The sequence below is a fragment of the Somniosus microcephalus genome, chromosome 3 (assembly GCF_052327205.1).
Source record: "Somniosus microcephalus isolate GS21.2 chromosome 3, FLI_Smic_1.0, whole genome shotgun sequence".
NCBI lineage: Eukaryota > Metazoa > Chordata > Chondrichthyes > Squaliformes > Somniosidae > Somniosus > Somniosus microcephalus.
In genome coordinates this window covers 31,773,815-31,799,684 of record NC_140989.1, presented here as the reverse complement: position 1 = coordinate 31,799,684, position 25,870 = coordinate 31,773,815, and the positions used below count along the sequence as shown (strand labels likewise).

Genomic DNA, 25,870 nt, shown 5'->3' with positions numbered 1-25,870 from the left:
AAAAAGGATAGAACAGGGTACTTTCAAAATGGTAAAAAGCTAAAAACAGTGGATGTCCAAAGAGACTTGGGGGTTCAGGTACATAGATCATTAAAATGTCATGAACAGGTACAGAAAATAATCAAAAATGCTAATGGAATGCTGGCCTTTATATCTAGAGGACTAGAATACAAGGGGGTAGAAGGTATGCTGCAGCTTAAACCCTGGTTAGACCATACCTGAGAGTTCTGGGCACCGCACCTTAGGAAGGATATACTGGCCTCGGAGGAAGTGCAGTGTAGGTTTACCAGAATGATACCCGGACTCCAGAGGGTTAAGTTACGAGGAAAGATTACACAAATTAAGGTTGTATTCCCTAAAATTTAGAAGGTTAAGGGGTGATCTGATAGAAGTTTTCAGGATATTAAGGGGAACAAATAGGGTGGATAGAGAGAAACTATTTCCACTGGCTGGGGATTCTAGGACTAGGGGGCATAGTCTAAAAATTAGAGCCAGACCTTTCAAGAGTGAAATTAGTCTGCCCTAATTTCTCCTTATGTAGCTCAGTGTCAAATTTTGTTTTATAACACTCCTGTGAAGCACCTTGGGACGTTTTATTACTTTAAAGGCGCTATATAAATACAAGTTGTTGTTGTTGTTGTGACGTCTCCAGGGGTGCTACAATCAGTGGCTCTGGATTTTAGAAGGAAAAATCAGCTAAAAACCATATGCAAAGATATTTTAAAGAATCATAGAATGGCAACAGCACCGAAGAAGGCCATTCGGCCCATCAAGCCCGTGCCGGCTCTCTGCAAGAGCACTTCAGCTAGTCCCACTCCACCGCCCTTTCCCCGTAACCCTGCAAGTTTTTTTTCTTCAGGTACTTATCCAATTCCCTTTTGAAAGCCACGATTGAATCTGCCTCCACCGCCCTTTCAGGCAGTGCATTCCAGATCCTAACCACTCGCTGCGTAAAAAAAGCTTTTCCTCACGTCGCCTTTGGTCCTTCTGCCAATCACCCGTGTCCTCTGGTTCTCGACCCTTCAGCCAACGGGAACAGTTTCTCTCTAGCTACTCTGTCTAGGGGCATAGATTTAAAGTAATTGGTTGGAGGTTGAGAGGGGAGTTGAGGAGAAATGTTTTCACCCAGAGGGCGGTCCTCTTTTTGTTGAACCAATTATCTGTAAATTAATAGAACTTTAAATAAAACTTATCAAATTAAATCAAAATTACATGATGCACTCCAGTCCCTGCGGTGCCCACCGGTCTCGGAAGGCCTCAAGCGTGCCGGCGGACACCGCGTGCTCCATCTCCAGGGCCACCTGGGCGCGAACATAGCCGCGGAAGAGAGGCAATCGGGCCGAACGACCCCCTCGACCGCCCGCTGCCTGGACCTGTTAATGGCCACTTTGGCCAGGCCCAGGAGCAGTCCTACGAGGAGGTCCTCCGACCTGCCCGCTCCCCTCTGCACTGGGTGACCGAAGATCAGGAGCGTGGGACTGAAGTGCAGCCAAAAATCAAGGAGCATACCCAGAGAGCGGTGGGGGTCTGGAACTCACTGCCTGAAAGGGTGGTGGAGGCAGAGTCCCTCATCACATTTAAAACTTGAAGTGCCATAACCTAGAAGGCTTACAGGCCAAGAGCTGGAAAATGGGATTAGGCTGGATAGCATTTTGTCAGCCGGCGCGGACAAGATGGGCCGAATAGCCTCCTTCTGTGCTGTAAATTTCTATGATTCTATGATGATTCTAGGATTTTGAACAGTTAAAACATAACAAATATATTCCCCCGCCTGCCATGGAGCGTTTGAGAAAGTTCTTGGCTCAGAAAGGTATACTCCTTTTTGACTCTGTTGCCTATGTTCGCGCCCGGGTGGCCCTGGAGATGGAGCACGCGGTGTCCGCCGGCCCATGTGAGGCCTTCCGTGACCAGTGGGCGCCGTGGGGACTGGAGTGCATCGTCACCCCGGGCAATGTAATTTTAATTTGATTTGCTAAGTTTCATTTCAAGTTCTAGTTAATTTACAGGTCATTTGGTTTTCTATAAAAAGAGGATCACCCCGGCCAACACAATTCTAATTTAATTTGTTAAGTTTTATTTAATGTTTTACTAATTTACAGTCGATTTGGTCAATCACCCCACCTGAAAGGACTGGAGTGCATCGTCACCCCGGGTAATGTAATTATAATTCAATTTGATAAGTTTTATTTAATGTTCTGTTAATTCTCAGTTAATTTGGATCAATAAAAGAGGACCTCACTTGTGGAATAGTGAAAGGGGGGACTGTACCTTTAAATGAGGCTCCACCCCCTTTGCCCCGCCCCCTTTTACCCGCCTCTATTTGAATGGGCCGCGCGAGGCCACGCGCGAGCAGAAGGCGTTGGCCGTTGCACGAGAGGGTGCGGTTGGAGATTGCGGGCTGGAGCCGCGTCCGCCGACATTCAAGTTTAACAAAATACATCTGGACAAACAGTCTTCCATCTTCGAGTCGACGATGGGGACCACCAACCGGCTCCTGTTCTGTCAGTGCAGCGCGTACCTGCTGGCCTTCGTGCTGGCGCTGTTCGCGGCGGTGCCGCTGGGTCAGGATCAGCACGAGCTGCGCGGCCGCTGCCTGCTGTACGGGACGGGCCGCTGGGAGCGCCGGGACGCCAGCCCCGACCCCAGCGGCGCCAGCCCCGCCCCCGGCTGCGCGCAGGCGCTGTGCTTCCGCGTGCTGCGCTGGGGTCCGCTGTCCGCCTGTCGCTTCAGCCTCTTCATGGGCATCTTCAGCTGCGTCTACTCGGCCCTGCAAGGCTTCCGGAGCGCCTACAGCCTCTACAAGGGCTTCGAGGAGTAAGTACTGGGGACTTCTTTCCTTTGGTAGTAGCAAAGCTTGGGACATCTAAGCCATCCAGGACAAAGCTTCCTGTGTTAACAGCCATATCTTGTAGGCTGCCTGCGAATTTCCTCCGCTGGCAGTGTCCAATGATCTGATTAGGTGCTCCACAGTCTCTGCAGATGAAGATGCTTAAATCTTCCACCTATGGGGAAGGTGGCAGTATCTACCATGACTGGTTCTGAGGTCAAATTTTGGTCTTCCAACACACCCGTGAAGCGCCTTGCACTGTTTCACTCACTACGTTCAAAGGCGCTATATAAATAAAAGTTGTTGTCCACTGTTTGCGAGGGAGGTTTGATCCTGCAGGTTGTACCGTGGGGGTCCTCTATAAGGAATCCATTCGGTACGTCGCAGTTCTTCCAAGCGGGGATGGATGATGACCGCCTTCTCGCGGCCCACCCCGTTGTGTGATCTCGGATCACCACTGATGTCGTCTCAGGACGCCGAGCTTGTCGTTAAATCGATCTCCCCGTGAGAGTAACAAATCAAGCACGGGGACTGACTTGCCCCTTTCATTCTTCCACCCAGCCCACTCTTCCTCATTCTCCTGATTGCCAATAACTCCATTCTGACCCTGCTGCAGATAATGTCCAGTTTAATTGTTTTTTTTGTTAATTTGCTGGATGGCAACCTCACTGGAAGGATTTTTTTCTTTTGAAATTGTAATTCATGCACCGCTGTGTTTGCTTGCAATATATGCAAACAAATCTTGAACAAAATCATCTAAAATTGTGGGATTGGTTCACTGTGCTCTCTGGTCTTGCTGACATTTCTTTTAAAGTGGTTGGATATAACTAACTTCTCAGTCGCAGTGGAATTGGTTGTTCTGTGGAAGGGTTGGGTGGACAAAAGTTGTGTATGTTTAAAATGGATTTTCACTTGATATGTTGGAGTACCAAAAGAGAAAAATCGTGACTTGCAAACAATCAGGGTTCTGCTACGATATTCACTCACCAGGTTTGCAGCTTGAAGTTGAAACTGATCTCCTATTCACGCCAATGCTTCCATGTTGATATAGTAAGTGAATTGACCCGTCCTTCAAAACTAAATAAATTATAAGCTGCAATCTACCCTGGGTGCATTTTGGAATTGACCCGTCCTTCAAAACTAAATTGTAAGCTGCAATCTACCCTGGGTGCATTTTGGAATTGACCCGTCCTTCAAAACTAAATTGTAAGCTGCAATCTACCCTGGGTGCATTTTGGCTACAAGTGTGTAATAGAAAACGGACAGCAGCTAATGGGAATAACAATATTTTGGTATTTCATGTGAATGTTGGTGATTTATTTGAGTATTTTGAGACAAAAGGTATTTAAAAACTGGAGGAAACTAGGTGATTTTGAAGCCTGGTTGAGTAGAGGAGTTGTTTTCACATGGTACTTACATTTAATTTAAAGATCTTCCCATGTTTAGTATTTTGTTCTACATATGGAATAATTTTAAGATTGAATTGGTAACTTTCCGTCTCCTTATGCAGACATCAAAAGCTTACAATAAATTCAATTAGTTTCCTTACTGTTGAATTTTACATGATCAAGGAGAGGGAGTTTAGTTCTCAGAGGGAAAATGGTACATACTATATGAAAGAAAAAACTATCATAGAAAATAGGACAAATCCTTTGTTTTAATTGTGACTGGCATTCTAATTAATATTGAACTGTCTTAGCAAAGTTTTTAAAAACTGTTTGAGTTGAAATCTCACTTTGTTCTAAATCTGTTTTGTCTTGTGTGCTCGTGTTGACTAGAAATGGGAAACTAAGCATGATAAATCTTCTAGGGTGTGTCAATAAATTCTCTAAATTCACCCCCTGAATTTGATTATCTTGGTGATTAGTAAATAGCATGTGTTTATGTGCAATTTATTGCATGCTTTTAATTCAGATAAACTAAATATTCAGCTATCTTCAGAAAACAAACTGACTCTTATACTTCACTGACCTGTTACTAAAATAGTGTACGCCTCCGAGAACATGACCCCAGATAACTGGGGAGCTTTTTCCAAGTTGGAGGAACTTGTACAGGATGGATCTTTTGCACTTGAGGAAGCTAAGCTGTGCATCAAGCTAAACAATCAGTAAATTTGTAAGGGAGCGACGATACTTTGCTAAACAAAGCTGCGCAAATGATTATTACTGAGCAAGCAGTAGAAGGATATAGAGATGTAAATGTTTCAAATAGGGACGAGGTGTTGAAGGATAAGCTTAATGCAATTTTTACTAATTAAAGATCAATTAAGAATGAACTAAAAATTGAATAAAATGAAAGACCTAATAGAAGTCTTAAATTATCAAGGGGTTTAATAGGGTAGACATAGAGATGTTTCTACATGTGGGGGAAGACCAAATCTAGGGGCCATAAATAGAAGATAATGACTAATAAATCCAATAGGGAACTCGGGAGAAACACCCAAAGAGTAGTAAAAATATGGAACTTTCTACCACAAGGACTAGTTGAGGTGACTACCATAGATGCCTTTAAGGGGAAGCTAGATAAGCATGAGAGAGAAAAGAATAGAAGGATATGCTGATGGGGTTAGATGAAGAGGGATGGGATGAGGCTTGTGTGGAGCATAAATGCTGGTATACACCAGCTGGGCTGACGGGCCTGTTTCTGTGCTATAGATTCTATGTAATCTAATGGGAGAATTGGCTCATCTTTTGCCCCGAGAGTTTGTACTGTCCAAAGCCATTTTGCTTCAGATCCCCTTGCTGGAGCATGTTGTTCATAGCCCAAGCCTTTCAATGTGCCCAGCAACCACAGGGGTTGGGCTTGCCAGATATTTTCTTTTTGTTAGGATTGTTTCCATGTCTGGTCATGTAGCCAAATACCAGAAAATGCAACTGATGGCTACGAGCCGAGTGGTTATTGAATTGATTAACAGGTGTAGAAGTGACATTATTGAAAGATAATGGCCAAAGTAATTTGAGTACAACTTAATGATAACAGTACCTGCCAACTGCAGTCAACCATTAGGTCAAGGTGGACAGACAGCAACTTGGGTAAATAAGAAACTGTACTGCAGAGAACTTAATATTGAGGAATTTCAATATCCAAAGATAAAGTGGGGAAAATTAACTCTGAAAAATGAGGTGATTTAGTTGTTCTACTCTGCAGATGACTTCATGTCCAACTGTGCCCAAGCTCTGGGGACTGCCAATAACTGTCTATTTGTTCACCAGCAGACCGTAAGAGCACGTGTCAGAATGACCAGGCCAAGTTGCGCAACTGTCAATCTTCGGACATCAGTTTTTAGCTGGCTTAGAAAGGCTTTGGGTCTCTTCAAGCAGTACCAGCCCACTATTTTGGAATTTGCTCCCACCTCCAAAATGGAGTCAGAAGGAAAAAGAAAACGTGAAAATGTTTGAGGAAAATGACTTGGAATAGATTAAGTAGGAGAAAATGCTAGGAAAATAGTGGGGAGAGGGGAAAAGGTGAAGCTTGCAGAAGTAAAGCATTTTGTATTTTAAGCACACATTGATTTTACAGGGCTAATACAGCTATTGCAATAGTAAAGCCACTCATGATATGTTAGCAGTTTTATTATAAATGAATGATTTTCATTGTTGGGGTATCTGAGCTAAAAACTTAACAGGTTGGTTAAAGAAGACATTACATCCCTGAACCTGCTGGCATGCAACAAAGTGAGTACTGCAGTTGGATGACAGATTTAGTACTTAGCCCATCAGAAAGGATTAGTAACTTGGAAGTTATCACGTGTTCAGTGATCATCAGATTTGTCAGGCTAAAAATAACAGATTTGTAAGATGTTAGAAGAGGAGACTTTGGGACTATAAGAAGTTTCCGGGAGGATTAATTAGGAAGCAGAATTAAATGATGGATGAAAAGTAGAAAGATAAGTGCACTTGAAGGGATTTTGAAAGAAAAATATATCCTTATTTAAAAAATAGCAGGACCACAGAAGTTGAGTATCTTGAATGCTAAGTAGAGTTATTAGATACAAGGAATGACTAAAGTAATGGAGACTAGGAGTTGTGCAAACATCAACTGAGGCTAACACTGACAGGGAGCCAAATAACTTTAACTTGTGTGTGACTAAGTTAGAGTTCTTAAAGTGGTAGAGCAGAAATGTCATGGGTATTGAGAAATAGACATATTATGATCCTTCCATCAAACTTCACAAATGAAAGCTAGACAAATTTTGCTTCCATCATATTGATGCAAGAATCCAACTTATGTAAGAGGTCAGTAAGTTTGTGTTATGAAGAGATGCTGGATAATACTCGCGGTACCTGAGGAAATGAGTACGGCAGTGAATTATTTGAGCTCTAAGTACAAGGGCTGAACCTGAGGACTGGAGGGACAGCTATTTTAAAAAAATTAAAAAATTTTAAATTAAAAAAAAAAACAAAAACAAATTGTAAACCAGACTAGTTATATAAATAAATATATATATTTGAACAGTTAGCCGCGCTCAAAGTAGAAAAGTCAACCAGTCCTGATGGGATGGATCGTAGGTTGCTGAGGGAAGTAAGGGTGGAAATAGCACAGGCTTTGGGCACGATCTTGCCATACACCCTGGATATGGGAATGGTGCCAGAGGACTGGAGGGTTGCAAATGTTAAAACCCCTGATCAAAAAAAGAAATGGGTAACTACAGGCTGGTCAACCTGATGTCAGTGGTGGAGAAACTTCTGGAATCCATAATCCAGGACAAAATTAATTGTTACTTGGAAGAAATTATCGGGAAAGGTAGTTATGTTACTAGACCAGTAATCCAGAGGCCTGGACTAATGATCGGGAGATGTGAGTTCAAATCCCACCATGGCAGCTGGAGAATTTAAATTCAGTTAATTAAATAAATCTGAATAAAAAGCTAGTATCAGTAATGGTGACCATGAAACTACTGGATTGTCGTAAAAACCCATCTGGTTCACTAATGTCCTTTACGGAAGGAAATCTGCCATCCTTACCCGGTCTGGCCTATATGTGACTCCAGACCCACAGCAATGACTCTTAACTGCCCTCTGAAATGGCCCAGCAAGCGACTCGGTTGTAAAAAAAAAAAAAAAAAACCCCGCTATATTTAGGGATGGGCAATTGCCAGCGACGCCCACATCCCAGGAACGAATAAAAAAAACTTGCGTTAATAAATGATGACCAACATGGATTTCTTAAATCAAATTGTATCTTGACAAACTTGATTGAGTTCTTTGATGAAGGTAGTGCAGTTGATGTGTATATGGACTTTCGTTTGGAAGGTGTTTGATAAAGTTCCACATAATAGACTTGTTAGCAAAATTGAAGCCCATGGGATCAATGGGGCAGTGGCAGTGTGGGTATGAAATTGGCTAAGACGGAAAGCAGAGAGTAGTGATGAACGGTTGTTTTTCAGACTGGAAGGGAGTATAGAGTGATGTCCCCTGAGGTCGTTATTCGGACCACTGCTCTTTTTGATGTATATTAATGACCTGGACTTTGGTATAGGGGGCATATTTTCAAAGTTTGCAGATGACAAAACTTGGAAATGTAAACAGTGAGGAGGATAGAGGCATAGAGTACAAAAGCAAGAAAGTTATGGTAAACCTTTATAAATCACTGGTTAAGCCTCAGTTGGAGTTTTGTCCAATTCTGGGCACCACACTTTAGGAAGGCTGTCATGGCCTTGGAGAGGGTGCAGTAGCGGTTTACCAGAATGGTACCAGGGATGAGGGACTTGGTTACGTGAAGAGACCAGAGAAGCTGGGATTGTTCTCCAGAGCACAGAAGGTTAAGGGGAGATTTAAGAGGTGTTCAAAATTGAGGGGTTTTGATAGACTAGATTGGGAGAAACTGTTTTCATTGGCAGGAGGGTCAGTAGCCAGAGGACACAGATTTCAGATAATTGGCAAAAAAAGCCAGGGGGGGTGGTGGGGGGCAGAATTATTTTCCCCGCACAGAGTTGTGATCTGGAATGCACTGCCCTGGAAGAGTGGTGGAAGCAGATTCAATAGTACTGTAACTTTCAAAAGGGAATTGGATATATAAGGAAAAACCTGCAAGGTTATGGGAAAAGAGCGGGGGAGTGGGACTGACTGGATGGTGACAGGAGCTGGTGTGAACACTATGGGCTGAATGGCCTCCTGCTCTGATATTGAGTTATCTTCAAGCTGGACTCTGCCGGTTGTTAAGTGTTCTAAAGAGGTTAGAAGTCATGGCTTTACAAATGATGGGTCATGCCACAAATCTACTGGAATAGGGTAATTAGATTTGTCAATTATGACTACTTGAATTTTCATAAAGCATGAGACTACACATCCGGCACAGACTCGATGGGCCAAATGGCCTCCTGTGCCGTATGACTGACATACATCTATCTATCTCTCTCCAAAGTACTGATCAATATGTATATCATCTATTAAGTGGTGATTTTTAACTTTTCTTTTCTAGATCGCCCTTTTCAGAGTTTGTAAGCATGCTTCTTAGCTGCATCGTCGCTTTACTGATGCTGGTTGCCAGTGCCACAGTGAGTGATGGCCTTAATACATGGTGCCGCTCAGTCACAGACAAGGGTAACATGACAATCAGGTATGAAAAATGCTGACAGGAATTATAACCAGAATATAAAAATGACAATGTATGATGTATTTAAAATGGGGACTAAATTACAAATGCATGCACTGGTACAATGAACCCCTGCCCTCTTAACCCCTCTTCACCTAAAGACTACACTTCTCTGTATAAATAAATGTGCAACTGAACTTCAATGAACAGGTACTGTTACTGCATGCAACCAATCCATGAACTGAATCCCAGATTACAATTTTTGTTGCTTTCCCAGCTATATTGTCTGAAATGTTGCATGGAGTCTGTTGGGTACTACCAGTGCTTTTTGTCCTGTGGGCCATAATAATTTTCTACTATTAATATTGTTCTGATGTACTCTGAATTTCCACAGTTTCCACTAAATGCAGAAGCTGTCTACCAGGACAGTCGCACCCAGTCATTTTGGTCTGAGGTTCAAGTACATCTTCATTCAGCTTTATAGCTGATAGGGAGGTTGGTCTGATGAGTCTTCCTCGACATGTCAAAAACTCTCCTTGGAGAATCCTTTAGTTTGGCTGTATTCTCATTTTTGGGGGAGACAGAAGCAAAATAAAGTGCATTTGTCATCTAAGCTGTCCAAATGAACTTCTCGCTCCAATCAGAACTAAAGGTTTGCACTCCCATGCCCAGGCTGTCCATCCTTGCCCTACACAGCACAGCCACACAGTAGTGTGAGGACAAGTGTGCTATCTATTCCAGACTTGCACCCCCTGCATCAAAATTGAGCTGGAACCATTCAGCAGAGTATTTTTAAATGCCCATCTGTGGCAAATAAATGGTACTGTGGTGCTTTTGTTAATACTACCCACATGCTGGTCTGGATTCAAAATTCGATCTAATGAGGAGCCTAAAATTGTTGTAGGTGCCAGCTTGAGTGACCACCTTGCTCTTGGGTTTCCCCTTGGAGCAGGATTTCCAATCTTTTGGAGCTAGGAATTAGATTATACAGTGATGCAATTCTGCTCCCACCTCAAACACACAAAAGAAAAGCACAATCCACTCTTGCACCCTCCCTCTTTCTCTCCCTGAGAGCTGAAGCTTCCATGTTTTAAATTCACAGGACTGGTGAAAGGCTGATTCCAGACTGGTGTAAAATGGTTGGTCATAGAAACATAGAAGATAGGAGTAGGCCATTCGGCCCCTCGAGCCTGCTCCGCCATTCAATGAGATCATGGCTGATCATCCAAATTCAGTACCCTGTCCCTGCCTTCTCCCCATATCCCTTGATCCCTTTAGCCTTAAGAAATATATCCAACTCTTTCTTGCATATATTTAATGAACTGGCCTCCACCGCCCTCTGTGGCAGAGAATTCCACAGGTTCACCACTCTCTCTGGGTGAAGAAATTCCTCATCTCAGTCCTAAATGGCTTACCCCTTATCCTTAGACTATGACCCCTGGTTCTGGACTCCCCGGCCATCATAAACCTCCTTCCTGCATCTAGTCTGTCCAGGCCTGACAGAATTTTATAGGTTTCGATGAGATCCCCTCTCAATCTTCTAAACTCCAGTGAGTATAAGCCCAATCGACACAATCTCTCCTCATACGTCATTCCTGCCATCCCAGGTATCAGCCTGGTGACTCTTCGCTGCACTCCTTCCATGGCAAGAACGTCCTTCCTCAGAAGATGACCAAAACTGCACACAATACTCAAGGTGCGGTCTCACCAAGGCCCTGTACAACTGTAGCAAGACATCCTTGTTCCTGTACTCGAACCCTCTTGCTACGAAGGCCAACATACCATTTGCATTCTTAACCACCTGCATGCTTACCTTCAGCGACTGGTGCACAAGAACACCCAGGTCTCTTTGCACTTCCCCTTCTCCGAATCTATTGCCATTCAAATAATAACCTAATGATTAAACCTCACTGATCAGGAGCAGCCTTTTCCATTCCTCCATACCTGGGGACATTCAAGAGCTGAAGTCAAAATCAACTTTGCACACAAGGGAGCATCTCTCCCAGGCTGTACATGTATTTTTGTTTGGTACCTGGTGCCTTAAGCTAGGACTGTCTTGAGCTTTTTCATTTGAATAGATTCCTTTTTTAAAAGGAATGTTTTTATCCCTGTTCCCTTTTACAGAGCTAGTTAATGTTATTTAATTTACTTGTATTATTACAGCTGCAGAGATGCCCAGGAAGAATCTCTTAATCTGAGTGTGGTTCCTACTTTGTTCTATGATCACTTTGGTACTGCACAGGTAAGCCTCGTGCTGTAGCAATCGTGCTTATTGAAATTAATGTGGAAACGAGTGAGGTTTAACCTTCTGCTTACTGTCCTTTCAGTTTGGACTCTGGGGTGCGTGGATAGTGTGGATTGTATTGGCAATACTTGCTTTCCTGAAAGTTTCACATGGTCGCAGCAAAAACGACTTTCCTGTACAATACAAAGAGGCACTTCTGAGCCAGCAGTATCAAGGATATTTCCATGGACAAGTGGCCAGTGTGTTCATCTAATCAAATGGAGTATAATTGATTTGCAGTTCACTAATATGAAAAGTGGGATTAGCATGTGATCAGGCTGTAAAATGTCTTTTGTGACTGATTATAGTGGTTGATGTGACTTTTCCCCTGCCTGAGGATTGAATCTGTACTCGGCTTAATTTTGTACAAAACTTCCATTCATTGGGAGAAAACAAGATCTGTTTTGGTCCAATTTTATTCCTGTTCAGTAAATGGATAATTTGCCTAACATTATTTATAAGGAATTCAGAATGAGCCTGTGCAAATTATCTATTGAACAATTTCTTCTATATGCTTAATAAATATAAGATGCGTGAGCACTAGCTTTCTGTTCACTTGCTGCAGTTCAGGGCACTGAACCAAGTTGTTCCGGGAGTCGGAGCCCTTTAATGTATAAAGGACAACTGTGATTGAGACACTCGTGGCCATATAATGTCTAATCAGGAGAAAAATTATGGAAACTCGCAGCATGCAGACCTTAATATAGACTAATACAATGTGCATAGAATGTAGTTTGAATTTTCAGTTTTACTTTTTACTCAATATTTGAAGTGAGCAAACTATCCCCATTGCTAATTTATTGCTATTTGTGGATTTTTTTTTTTTTACAGAATCCGTTATTTAACTGATAACTTTTTTTGGTGTCGCTAGTTTTGGGGTGAGTTTAGCTACCACAACACGGAGATAATGTGGGGAGATTTTAGTCCCGTCATTGGCCCCTTGAAGATGTGATCAGTGCTGCATAATAAACATGTTTGTGCTGAAATTTGTAACGAAGCATTTAATTATTTTATTGAAATCAAATTGTCCCAGTAGAAACCCTTCACAATGCAAAATATGGTTAAGATACAATCTCATTTTAAGATGGAAAAATAGATAAACCGAGTTCATGGTGAACTCGTGAACTCTGGTAGAAAACCGGTTTTGTACTAGCTCCAGTTCTAGCAAGTACTTGTAAAATAATGCATGGTAAATGTTTGCAGCTAAAAAAAATTACCTTGCGTAGAATTTGATGAGGGGAGAGGGTATTCACCAGTATGAAACAAAATGGAGATGTGACATCTGTTTATTTAATTGTCAAAATATTAATGAAGTGGATCACTGAGTGTGGTAGAATCCAAATCTTGTTCCACTAAAGTTTATTAATTGAGCTGAATGCTGTTAACTGCTTTCAACTAATTTTATATCAGCAGTAATTGTAAAAGATCAATACGTCCTCCCCACTTGTCTGTTAACTCCCTATTCAAGTTATGTTATCTATGTACAAAGCAGAAGATTCAGAGAAAAGCAAAACTTGTGTTAAACAATTCAAGATATGGATATTTGGAATAACTTGTATTTTACAATTAAATTGGTCTCCACGATTTCCTTTGAGACTGATTATTGTATGGAACTGTGAACTTGCGGCATAGCTTACTTTAAATGTACCTGGTCTCCTAATTCAGCTAGTTTTTTTTTTCTCGTCATGGGTTTTACTCCATTTAGACTTGCACAAGTATTCATTATATTGATGTCTAAGGCTTTGGCACTTAAAACTTTACCAAAGTCAATTCCTTGGGTCTTAAAGCAGTTTATGGGACAGATTTTTTGTGCAATTATTAGCCAATCCTAGTAAAAAGCACCCTAATAACCAATAGATATGCTGTATGCTTCTTCAATCAACCTTTTTTTTCCTTTTGGAACCCAAAACCTTGCCAGTGACCGATTCACATTCACCACAGTACCAGGATCAGTGGTTCAGTTTCTGAAATGACTTACAAGTGGTGTTCAACTGCTCCCAAATTGTACTAAGTTACCCAAAAAAATCCATCTTTGCAAGCTTTCTAACTGCTGATCTTGTATTCACCACCTTGACACACTCTTCCAAACCTCCTAACATATTCTGGATAAGCTGGCAACTTGTGTATAGGGATTAGGAGGTGCTGACATGAGTTTCAGGAAACTTTCTCAAAACTGTTTTGCAGCAGCACCCTATTTAATTGCTACAGAGCAGGATATGCAGAGAAATCAAAAGCAGCACGAATCTGCAAAATGGAATAAAATCAGTAGTGTGAAAGACAGCAATCAGTTTACTAGCAATGAAGGTGTACAGCATTTAAAAAGGAACAAGGAGGGGGGAGGAGAAACACATTGTGAAGAAATAATAACCTGCAAAGTGCTTGCACTCGCTTAACATTTCATGTTAAACCCTAAGGTGTATAGATCTGCCATGATCTAATTGAATGATGGAATAGGGTCAAAGGGCTGAATGGTCTACTCCTGTTCCTTCGTTCCCATTGTTTGGTTTCCACAGGTGCTGCCTGACCTCAGTGTTTCCAGTCTGTTTTTGTGCCTGTGATATCTGTTGGTATTTGTTTCTGGCATGCAAATAGTTGGCAAACATTTTCTCATCTTTCATAATTGTGTAAACTTCACAAAATATCTTTGTCAGATCTGATGGTGAAAGCCAACTGGTTAAACTGGCATATCCAGGCTCAAATTACAACCACAAATATTGGAACTCATTAAGATGAGTACAGATGACACCACACACCATCAAACTCATCCTTCCATAGAAATCTGATCCCTTTCATCATCTCTAAACTCTTGATTGACTGAGGGTTTTTTCCTCCATTATCCTACCTTGCAGATCATTCTGGGTATTGGTCACTATGCTGAAGAAGTGTTTCCTGCCATCTCACAATCGGAACTTCTACCACATTGTACTTAAACCACAACTGGAGGATATGTGGTCATAACACGAGTGTTCAGCATTAACCATGTCTATTCTACTTAGTACCTTATACACTTCTACAAGGTTCCTCCTTCACTTTTTCAAAGTTTAAAACACCAAGGTTTATTTCTAACCTTTCCTCTGGCACTACACACAAGCTTTGTGGCCCTTCTCTGTGCTGCTTCCAGGTATTGGATGTTTTCCATGCTTCACTGACCAGAACTGAACACTCTATTCCAGATATAACTTCACCAGAGCACTTCAGCATAACTGCCTCAGACTTTTACTCTAGTTTGAGAGTATAGTTCAGCATTCTGTTTAAAATGACTAGACATGGTCAGTGTTAACTATCAATTGCAGAACTCCTTCAGCCTCCCTCCTAGCTAATTCTTTTTAAGTATTTCCCCCCCCCCCCCCCCCCCCCCCATGTATAAGATGTTGCACTTGGCTGTATTGAATTGTATTTGCCATTGTTCTGCCCACTTGCAAATATTGTCTAGTTCCTTCTGCAGCTTGGTTGCTTCATCAAACTCTACCGCTTCCCTAGTTTGGTATCATCGGTCACTTTGACCAAGTTGTATTGTGTTTTTGAATATGTCGTTTGTTTTGCTGGGAAATGGGTGTCTGCACTAATTCCCTGGGCATGCCACTTAATACATCTGCCAGCCTCATCCCTCCCTTAACCAGTACTTGCTGTTTTTTTTCAGCCATGTCCAGGTATTACCCACTGCCTTAAGCTTGTGTGGTAGGTTTTATGTGCAACTTTATTGATCCACAGCAGGTCAATAAGCATCTTTTATTAAAAAAAAAAAAGCTGCGTTAGCATTTCAGGTGTAACTTTAGCAGAATATTTTTCCTTTTTTAGATTTCTAGCTTTTGTCACTAATTGATTTACTGCCACTTTTTCTCCAGATACATCAGTGTGAAGCTCTGTTCAGTTTTTTCAGCCAATTCAGATACAGTAATGCATGAAACATTAATTTCTCTTTAGTTCAGATGCTACTTATCCAGTTGTACACTTGTAGTATTTTATTTCTGTATTAAATATTACTTGGCTTCTTTCACCCTTTACTGAATGAGGCTTTGAGCCATTAACACAATCAACACATTGCACACATGTTGCCCATCCCAGCATTACCAAGTCGGTATTGAAATTATGTAACTGACACAGCAAGAATTTGCAGCTATTTTGTCAAATTAATAAGAATGAGGACTGTCTCCTTTAAAGGGAGGGTGCCTGATGTAAAGTATTTTTCTCATTTGTACTGAAATAAAACTGGATATGAAAAGGTCAAAATCTTTAGTACAGAAGTGTTTGATTGGATTTTTCACTGCAGCCTTAAACTATTTGACAATTGTTACCAGCCAATTGTAAATATAGTTTTGCATATTAATTTACTGCTGATGGTAAATTAGTGTTTGGTAATGGTTTCTAAGCAGCTTAATTAGCTAGAAACTAGATCTTTTGATTCTCAACATTAAGAGCAGGAGTAGACCATTTGGCCCTTCGAGCCTGCTCCACCATTCAATAAGATCATGGCTGATCTTCTACCTCCTCTCCACTTTCCTGCACAATCCCCATATCACTTGCTTCCCTTAATATTCAAAAATCTATCGATCTCTGTCTTGAATATACTGAACCTCCATAGCCCTCAAGTAGAGTGCCAAAGATTCACCACCGTCAGTGAAGAAATTTCTCCTCATCTCAGTCCTAAATTGCTGACCCCTTTATTCTGAGGCTGTGACCCCTGGTTCTAGACTCCCCAGCCAGGGGAAATATCTGCCCTGTAAGAATTTTGTATGTTTCAATGAGATCACCTCTCATTCTTCTAAAGAGAGAATATAGGCCTAGTCTACTCAATTTTTCCTCATAGGACAATTGCCCCATCCCAGGAACCAGTCTGGTGAACCTTTGTTGCACTCCCTCTATGGCAAGTATATCCTTCCTTAGGTAAGGAGACCAAAACTGTACACAATACTCCAGGTGTGGTCTCACCAGGGCCCTATATAATTGCAGTAAGACATCTTTACTCTCTACTCAAATCCTCTTGTAATAAAGGCCAACATACCATTTGCTTTCCAAATTGCTTGCTGTACCTGCATGTTAACTTTCAGTGATTCATGTATAAGGACACCAAGGTCCCTCTGAACACCAACATTTCCCAATCTCTCCATTTAAAAAATACTCTGCTTTTCTATTTTCCCTACCAAAGTGGATAACTTCACATTTCTCCATTATATTCCATTTGCCATGTTCTTGCCCACTTACTTAGCCTGTCTATATCACCTTGAAGCCTCTTTGTATCATCAGCAAACTTGGATATATTACATTTAGTTCCCCCATCCAAATCATTGATGTAGATTGTGAATAGATGAGGCCCAAGCACTGATCCTTGCGGTACCCCACTAGTTACAGCCTGCCAACTGGAAAATGACCTGTTTATTCCTACTCAGTTTTCTGTTCATTAACCAATCCTCAATCCCATGAGCCCTAATTTTGTTTAATAACCTTGTGTGGTACCTTATCGAATGTCTTCTGAAAATCCAAATACACCACATCCACTGGTTGTTCCCCCTTATCTATTCTGCTAGTTACAACCTCAAAACTCATTCATCAAACATAATTTCCCATTTATAAAGCCGTGTTGACTGCCCAATCTTTTTTTTTTCCCCTAAGTGTCCTGTTACCATGTCTTTAATAATAGATTCTAGAATTTTCCCTACTAATGATGTCAGGCTAACTGGTCTGTAGTTCCCCTTTTTCTTTCTCCCTCCTTTCTTAAATAGTGGGGTTACATTTACTACCTTCCAATCCACAAGAACTGTTCTAGAATCTATGGAATTTTGGAAAATGACAACCAATGCAGCCACGATATAGCCGCCTCTCAAAACCCCAAGATGTAAGCCATCAGGTCCAGGGGATTTATCAGCTTCCAGTCCCATTAATTTCTCCAGTACTATTTTTTTTTACTAATCTTTGTTCCTCATTCTCGCTAGACCCTTGGTTCTCCACTATTTCCGGGAAGTTTCTTGTGTTGTCTTCTGTGAAGACAGACAAAGTATGTATTTGATTTCTCTGCCATTTCCTTATTCACCATTATAATTTCTCCAGTCTCAGCCTGTAAGGGGCCCCCATTTACTTTTGCTAACCTTTTCCTTTTTACATACCTATAGAAGCTTTTACAGTCTGTTTTTATGTCTCACTAGTTTACACTCCTATTTTCCCTTTATCAATTTCTTGGTCCTCCTTTGCTGAAATCTAAAATCCTCAGGCTTACTTTTCTTTTTGGCAAGATTATAAGCCTCTTCCTTAGATTTAATACTATCTTTAACTTATCTTGTTAGCCACGGTTGGACCACTTTTCCTGTATTACCCTTGTTACATGTGCCTCTAAGTTCCTGATTTATATGCTGCCCTACATTACAACTACTCAATGTTTTCTGTCCCTTGCTGTTTCTTCGCTCCACCCAACCTGATTCTACTACTTGATTTTCAAAGCCAAGATCCTTTCTCTCGACTGTCTTTGTCCCATTCCTTATAATCAGGGCTACCTCCCTCCTGCCATTTTGCCTATCTCTTCTAAAAGTTAAGTATCCTGGAATATTTAGTTCCCAACCGTGGCCACTTTGCAACCACGTTTCTGTAATGGCTATTAGATCAAACCTGTTCATTTCTATCTGTGCTATTAATTCATCTATTTTGTTGTGAATGCTTTGTGCATTCAGATATAGTGCCTTTAGCTTTGACTTATTTCTATTTGTCATTGATGCTCTATTACCTTTGTTACTCTCTGTCCCATCCTGACCCACCCTGCTTATTTTTACCCAAAACTCTACTCTAGAGCCTTGACATTTCTCTTTCTGCTTTTAAATCTACTCTTTCCTGAATCCTCCCCTCACCCCCTTCATTAGTTTAAAGCCCTCTCTACTGCCCTAGTTATTTGGTTTGCCAGGACACTGGTCCCAGCCCAGTTTAAGTGGAGCCCATCCCAACAGAACAGCTCCCTCTTTCCCCAGTACTGGGGCCAGTGCCCCATGAACTGAAACCCCTTCCTCCCACACCACTGAGCCACTCATTTAAACCTCTAATCTGTTTGTCCCTGTGCCAATTTGTACCTGGCTCAGGTAACAATCCAGAGATTATTACCTTTTTGAGGTTCTACTTTTTAATTTGGATCTTAGCTCCTCAAACTCCCTCAGCAGAACCTCATTCCAGTTCTATCTATCATTCGTTCCTACGTGGACCATGACAACTGGATCCTCCCCCTCCAAGTTCTTCTCCAGCCGTGAGGAGATGTCTTTAACCCTGGCACCAGGCAGGCAACACCACCTTCAGGACTCGGTCATGGCTGCAGAGAACATTATCCTTCTCACTATACTGTTCCACAACACCCCCCCCGCCCCACCCCCCCCCCCCCCCCCCCGAAAGGCCTCCTGCACTATGGTCAGCTTGCTTATCCATCCTGCAGGCTTTTCCCTCATCCACACAGGCAGCAAGAACCTCATAGCTGTTGGATAAGGGCAAAGGCTGAGGCTCCTCCAGCATGACACCTGGGGTCCCCTTACCTGCCACTAACCAGACCTGTACCACTACCTAACCTAAGGGGTGCGACTACCTCCTGGATCAAAGTGTCCAGGTAACTCTCCCAATCCCTGATGCCCCACAATGTCTACACCTCAGACTCCAGCTCAACAACTCTGAGCTGAAGTCCATCAAGGTGCAGGCACTTACTGCAAATGTGGTGGTTTGGGATCACAATGCTCTCCACAACCTCCCACTTGTGGCACACCACCTGCATTGCCATCCCTCTATGACCTTGTTTAATTAAATGTAATTAAATTTGTATTTAGGTAACTTGGTTTAGTGTAGTTTCTTGACCACTTAATCTAGATTGTTATGGGTACTGAAATTAAATATTTACTTGTAACACAAAGCACTACAAGTAGTGTAGGCTTAAAAAAAAAAGCAACTCCTTCCCCCCTCTTCTCAATGCCCACTCTTTCCAAATAAAACACTGTTTAAGGTACACTCCGTTTAATCCAGTTCTGTGCAGATAGAATATACTGAGTAGTAATGTAGCTGTCATAACTGCAAAAAAATGTACTTCTCACTCTCTCGGGAAGCACTTAGTGTTTCTTCAATGTAAACTGCAGGATGCCTGTGTGATTACCTTCTTGAAGCAGCCTAGATTAGAGCTTGGCTAAATTACAGCTCACATCTTGGTGACGTATTGGCGATCAGAAGGTGAGTCCAAGTCATTATGAAACTGATAGGTTGAACACATCTGTAGTCAAATAATACAGACACCGCTGTCCTATTAAGTAGTTGGTTCACTTGTAAATTCTTAAAGCGTAATGCCACATTTTTCCAGGCTCTCTCTTTTTGTACGCGCACGAGGCAGTGGAATCTTTATCTATATAGAGAACGCAGGAGGTATTTAAAATCACTTCAATTGGGCCTTTCTAAATTAAGCTTTGACTTTAAAATTAAGTGCAATAATTGTCCCGAGAGATGAATTCTAACATTAGCGTTGAATCCGATACAATGACATCCTGCTGACGTACACTATTGCTTTGTGTTTGGTGCTAGCAGCAATTCATGTTCCCTCCGTACAAAAAGCCCGCATTGGCAGAATGGATTTTCAATTGCCTAGTGGGCCTCGTCTTCCTTTTCAGGTGGAGGTAAAAGAGGCCGTGGCACTATTTTGAAGAGCAGGGGTGTTCTCTCCTGTATCCCTCAACCAACATTGCTAACACAGATTATCTGGTCACTACCACATTTGCTGTTTTTGAGACCGCGTTGTGTGCAAATTTCTTGCTGCATTTCTTGCATTAGTACAACGGCTACGCTTCAACAACAAAAAAAGTACTTTGTGGGTTATAATGTGCTTTGGGATGGCCTGAGGTGGTGATAGGTGCTATATAAATGTTGCTTCTCCGTTGAGGATACAGCTAACTTGTGTCTTCACTTTTCAACATCATACATTATGACTATATACAGTCTCACTTCACTGAAGGCAAAATTCTCTAGACCCCCGGTAACACAATATAAGTGTTTCTGTATGAAAATTGTGGGGTGGGGAAACAGTTTGTCCCACAGTCGGGGGGCACCAGTTTATCCACAGTCTGTGGGGGGGGCACCAGTTTATCCACAGTCTTGGGGGGGGGGTCCAGTTTATCCACAGTCTGGGGGGGGGTGCAGTTTGTTCACAGACTTTTGGGGGGGGGGCGACCAGTTTGGCCACAGGCTGGGAGGGGGGGTCCAGTTTGTCCACAGTCTTGGGGGGGGGGGGTCCAGTTTGTCCACAGTCTGGGTGGGGGGGGGGGACCAGTTTGTCCACAGTCTGTTGGGGGGGGGTCCAGTTTGTCCACAGTCTGGGTGGGGGGGGGGGACCAGTTTGTCCACAGTCTGTTGGGGGTGGGGTCCCAGTTTGTCCACAGTCTGTGGGTGGGGGGGGGGGGGAGACCAGTTTGTCCACAGTCTGGGTGGGGGACCAGTTTGTCCACAGTCTGTTGGGGGGGGGGGGTCCCAGTTTGTCCACAGTCTGTGGGTGGGTGGGGGGGGGGACCAGTTTGTCCACAGTCTGGGGGGGGGGGGGGGTGTGAAGGTCAATTCCAAGTTCTAGTCACATTCAGTTACTGGGCTTTAATGACAACAGACAATGGACAGGCTAAGGAGGGGCTGCACCACCGAAGGGAGCCTCTCGGTAACTATTTCAGGAGATTAACCAAGCCGGAGCCTGGGACCCAGACTCAGTAACCAGCACCCAGCCCAATGAAGCCAGTCAGCCATTCCGGGGCAGTCAGGGACCCTCGCACCCCAGCCACGCCCACACTGGTTGAGAACCGTTGATCTAATATATCCTTTCTATTTAGAACTGTAACACCATTCTTCATCAATAATATCACCCCCGCCTCTTTTTCCTTCTCTATCATTGCTAAATACTTGCTAAGCAGGAATGTTAAGAACTCATTCCTGGCCTTGTTTGAGCCATGTCTCTGTTAATGCAACCATGTCATAATCCCATGTGACAACATGTGCCTGCAGCTCACCAACCTTATTAATTGCACTATAGGGATTGATGTACATCTCAACATTTTTTGCCCTTTCCCAACTTCTGCTCAGTGTTTGCTCTGACCTTTCGTTATACTGCTTTACTTTGCACTTCCAGTTCATTTATGCAGATCAGAAATAGGAGTACCAACACCAGCCCTTCGAGGTATTCCATTACTGCTCCTGCCAACCTGTTCTAACTACTACCTGCCGCTTCCTTTTTCAGCCATTTCCTTACCCACACCCAAGTATTACTTAGGATACCCATTGCTTAAAGCTTATGTCAGAGTTTTTGTGAAGATCTTTAATCCAATTCATTCTGAAAGTCTAGGTATACTGCAATCTCAGTGCTTGGAACAAATTCAAGGAGGTATCTGAGGTATCCCTACTTTAACAGCACTGGGAAATTGCAGTTGTTGGCATTTATTATTTCAAGTATCCCTTCCAATTTTTAAAAAAATATAAACATTGTTTTATGTCTTTTTCCCAAAAAACATATTTGCTGGTAGCTGACTTGACCCGATTTTATTTCTGTGACCTGAATTTAGGGGGCGGGGTGGAATACCATGAATGTTTAAACTATGAAGTATATGCAGATTAAAATGTTTTCTATCCATGATAAATAATTTTCTTTTTGGGAGAAAAATTACTGCGATTAGTAACTGTTTGGGCAAACTATGGGCAAATTATTTCGGACGAACTGGTTTGTAACTTATTTTCCTCGGATTTGTTTTTCTTCCTGAATTTAATGTATTAAACATTTTGACAGCAGGGGGAGTCTGACAGGAAAAGATGTCTACAGATGGATAAATGACTGGAAGAGGGAAGTGTTCTCAACTACAATACATTGATCTGCCAATTTTACAAATCTCACTTTTTAAAAAACTGATTATCTTTATCAAAGATGATACTTGCCAGAATAATTAAATACTACATACTTTTGTTTCTTTTTTTAACATTGTATTGGCTGTTAGATGCTGTAATGAGTTGCTGCTTTGCCATAAAGATACTTTTGATCACAAAATTTTCTATATGGACAATTAAATTTTTAGTTCTGAAAGTAAATTCCTTAGATTTGCAAATGTAATTGATCAAATTTTTCACACGTCAGTTTAAGGTTTTAGAAGCTGTGACATCAATTCCCATCTGTGGATGATATCTGCAACGTTCTCAGTGACTATTTTTCATGCTGGCTTCGACATTTATTTCGTCTCTTCTGGGACTGCAAGCTATCTAAACAGTGGCAGGTGCTTTTGAGCTTTGCTGCGTTGCCTCTGGGGCAACACATACAGGGTTGGCCAGTTTTACAATTCCTTCTGATGCTTCAGTTTTGAACCTGAGGGGGAGCTGCCGCTGTCGGATGTGCGTTATATTCAGGAGTACCTTCGTGGCTGGCATGAAAACAGTTACCATATGAAGGCAAGAGGCTCGAGTCTCCCAGCCTGTGCCATGGCTTCCTGGGATTGCTGTTTACAATAGAGCCGCTTCTGAACAATACCTTTTACGCACCTAAACAATGACCCGGAATTTGCAGTCAGCAGCGAAGCGAAGGCATTTGCTGCTGGCCCCGCAGTACGCTCCGCACAGGGACAGTGCAGCCAGTTTGGGAGCGCTCATTGACAGAGCGCACCTTCGGGCTTTCCGCATGCACCAAAACCCGAAGTTGCGGTCAGTTTCAAAGGCGGAATGACGGCGAACGCTGGCAGTGCGCCGTCATCCCCACCGCAAATTCCGGGCCGTTGTTGCTGCTGCACTTCTGGCGAAGTTAACGGTGGGAAGAGCGCGAGCCCCTCCAAGGAAATTCCTGGCCCACAGGGGCAGATCCTGCCTCATCAACCTCCTTGAATTTATTCCAAGCACTGAGATTGCAGAATGAATTGGATTAAAGATCTTCACAAAAACTCTTACATAAGCTTTGAGCAGCGGGTATCCTAAGTAATACTTGGATGTGGGTAAGGAAGTGGTTGAAAAAGGAAACGGCAGGTAGTAGTTAGAACAGGTTGGCGGAAGTAGTAATGGAATACCTCGAAGGGCCGGTGTTGATACTCCGATTTCTGATCTGCATAAATGAACTGGAAGTGCAAAGTAAGTTGGGCAATTTTGCGGATGATAATGAACTAGAGCGGATAGTAAGGGCTGATGAAGCAGCCTTGTTGCTGCAGACCGAGGTGATGTTTACAAGTAAGTAGAACTGTGGCAGATGAAATTCAGTACTGACCTTGCAATTTAAAAGAAGAAATGGAGGACATAATGAATGGTATCAAATTAGGTAAGGAAGAGACTGAAGAAGAGCAGAGCTCGAACACAACAATGTATTCCATGTTAAGTCATTGGAAAGGAGGACAGCATTCGTAACAAAATAGACGAGTTAATGGCACAAATAACTACATATGGGTATGATCTTGTGGCCATTACAGAAACATGGCTGCAGGGTGACGATGCCTGGGAATTAAACATACCAGGTTATTTAACGATCAGGAAGGACAGGCAGGAAGGGAGGGGAGGTGGGGTGGCTATGTTAATAAAGGAAGGAATCACTGTAATACAGAGAAATTATATTGGGTCAAAAGATCAGGATAATGAAAGAGTTTGGGTGGAGGTAAGGAATAATAAGGGGAAAAAAACACTAGTGGGCGTAGTCTATAGGCCTCCGAACAGTGGCAACTCTGTTGGACGGAGTATCAATCAGGAAATAGTTGAGGCTTGTAATAAGGGAACATCTATAATTGTGGGGGGTTTTAACTATCATATTAATTGGACAAATCAAATTGGGCAAGGCTGCCTTGAGGATGAGTTCATTGAGTGTATTAGGGATGGGTTTCTTGAGCAGTATGTAACTGAACCGACCAGGGGGCAAGCAACCTTAGATCTGGTCCTGTGTAACGAGACAGGATTAATTAAAAATGTCCTAGTAAAGGATCCCCTTGGAATGAGTGACCATAACATGGTTGAATTCCAGATTCAATTAGAGGGTGAGAAGGTTGGATCTCAAACAAGCGTGCTAAGCTTGAATAAAGGAGACTATGAAGGTATGAGAGCGGAATTGAGTAGAGTGGATTGGGAAAATAGATTAAAGGGTAAGACGATACATGATCAGTGGTGTACATTTAAGGAGTTATTTTACAACTTCCAAAAAATATATATTCCACTGAGAAGAAAAGGGTGTAAAAGAAAAGACAGCCATCCGTGGCTAAGTAAAGAAATTAAGGATAGTATTCGACTAAAAACAAGGGCATATAAGGTAGCCAAATCTAGTGGGAGGATAGAGGATTGGGAAAACTTTAAAAGACAGCAAAAAATAACAAAAAGATTGATTAAGAAAGGGAAGATAGATTATGAAAGTAAATTAGCAAAAAATATAAAAACAGTAAGAGTTTTTATAGTTATATAAAAAGAAAAAGGGTGGCTAAAGTAAATGTTGGTCCCTTAGAGGATGAGACCGGGAAATTAATGGTGGGAAATATGGAGATGGCAAAAACACTGAATGAATATTTTGTATCAGTCTTTACAGTAGAGGACACTAAGAATATCCCAACACTGGACAAACAGGGGGCTATGGGGGGGAGGAGCTAAACACGATCAAAATCACTAAGGAAGTGGTACTCGGTAAAATAATGGGACTCAAGGCGGATAAATCACCTGGACCTGATGGCTTACATCCTAGGGTCTTGAGGGAAGTGGCGGTAGGGATTGTGGATGCATTGGTAATAATTTTCCAAAACTCCCTGGACTCGGCAAAGGTCCCGGCAGACTGGAAAACTGCTAATGTAACACCCTTATTTAAAAAGGGCAGTAGACAGAAGGCTGGAAACTATAGACCGGTTAGCCTAACATCTGTGGTAGGTAAAATTTTGGAGTCCATTATTAAGGAGACAGTAACAGGACATTTGGATAATCATAATTTAATAGGACAAAGTCAGCATGGTTTTATGAAGGGGAAGTCATGTTTGACAAATTTGCTGGAGTTCTTTGAGGAAGTAACGTATAGGGTGGATAAAGGGGAACCAGTGGACGTAGTGTATTTAGACTTCCAAAAGGCATTTGACAAGGTGCCACACAAAAGATTATTGCTTAAGATAAAAAATCACAGGTTGGGGGTAATATTCTTGCATGGATAGAGGATTGGCTATCTAACAGAAAACAGAGAGTTGGGATAAATGGTTCATTCTCAGACTGGCAATCAGTAACTAGTGGTGTTCCGCAGGGGTCAGTGCTGGGTCCCCAACTCTTTACAATCT

At 42.2% G+C, this 25,870-nt stretch overlaps 1 protein-coding gene across 1 annotated transcript; it reads left to right on the top strand.

Moving 5' to 3' along the window:
• Nucleotides 1–2,338: 2,338 nt before the first annotated feature.
• LOC147120951 (transmembrane protein 179-like) lies at nt 2,339–13,229 on the top strand. The gene is made up of 4 exons (XM_085979801.1): nt 2,339–2,814; nt 9,248–9,385; nt 11,525–11,603; nt 11,689–13,229. Exons 1-4 carry the CDS (start codon nt 2,474–2,476, stop codon nt 11,857–11,859), a joined length of 729 nt encoding a protein of 242 aa, XP_085835927.1. The 5' UTR covers nt 2,339–2,473; the 3' UTR covers nt 11,860–13,229.
• The last annotated feature ends 12,641 nt before the right edge of the window (nt 13,230–25,870 follow it).